At 49.0% G+C, this 1,064-nt stretch overlaps 1 protein-coding gene across 1 annotated transcript; it reads left to right on the forward strand.

The window, feature by feature from the left end:
- Window positions 1-273: 273 nt before the first annotated feature.
- Window positions 274-608, forward strand: Pmar_PMAR012324 (hypothetical protein; the record flags this gene model as incomplete). Its single annotated transcript, XM_002788419.1, has 2 exons — window positions 274-451; window positions 499-608. Coding segments are annotated over 2 exons (288 nt in total), but the record flags the coding sequence as incomplete, so codon positions are not given.
- Window positions 609-1,064: the final 456 nt, after the last annotated feature.

Below are 1,064 nucleotides of genomic sequence, written 5' to 3' on the forward strand. Positions count from 1 at the left end.
ACACCGGTAAGTTACGCAACTCAGTGAATTGCATATCCATCGTGATAGAAGTCGTATAAAATACTAGGCGTTTATATCGGGCTCGGTGCATCAGGACCCGATCGCATCAATCGGCTCTACGAACATTAGAACATTTGCTCACGATATGGTATGAGAAATTCATCTTCGTCTCGTGAGTGTAGCCGCTCCAATCGCGTCAAATCCTAGGCCGTCGTCCAGAGGATCAATGGCGAACTTAAGGTGAAGACTGAAGGGAAGCTGTCTTGGCTCTTCATGAACAAGTCTGCCGAGGGAAGCACTGGCAAGAGTAAACAACGAGTGAAGAAGTTCGATCCGATTTCATTGCTGGTCCTCTCAGCTTACGATAAGCAGTCGTTGCTATCCATATCACTTAACGCTGCTAAGGCTGCTGAAATCTTGACACTCTCACCAGCTGCTGGTGGTACTATAAGTAAGGGTGTCCCTATAACTCGCTTCTCAAATTCGTCGAGTTCGTAGATCCCAGTGCCTTCTCCAAGGGAGGGCCCCAATCTCTCTCCTTCTCACCGGTCACCAAACCCGCTGATGGGGAGACCGAGGCGAAGCAGGCGGTTCATATTGTGGCCACCGTAATACTAGTGTTAACAGCAACGATAATTTCGTGTTCGACTAAGTCACCTCCGGAATTTGTACATGCTCGTTTCTCGTTCTCCAGTGCTCGCTCCGTGACTCTTGCCTTGCCCTGTGGCATTCTGCACATTTTCGATAATAATTGTGCAGGGCATAAACATAGTTTAATTATTACATATTTCGAGCATGCTGCAGTGGCCCTGGAGTGGTTCAATAGTTGCATACTTGCACGTGTCGCTGAGCCCGCTATTAGCTTCTCAATATCCTCAGAAAGCGGCTCAAAGAATTGAAATCGACGCTACTCCTGGGGAGCTGAAGGCCATGCAAGTGCTGATCGAATCCGTACGTCCTCCAACTACTCGCTGGACTAGGCATACACCGCTGTAGGTACTTCCTGCATTGTATGGCTGGCGACTAAATCCGGTGAGCGAGGCGGCCAACGAAAGTCAGGGAAA

The sequence above is a fragment of the Perkinsus marinus genome (assembly GCF_000006405.1).
Source record: "Perkinsus marinus ATCC 50983 genomic scaffold scf_1104296928118, whole genome shotgun sequence".
In the NCBI taxonomy this organism is placed as follows: Eukaryota; Perkinsozoa; order Perkinsida; family Perkinsidae; genus Perkinsus; species Perkinsus marinus.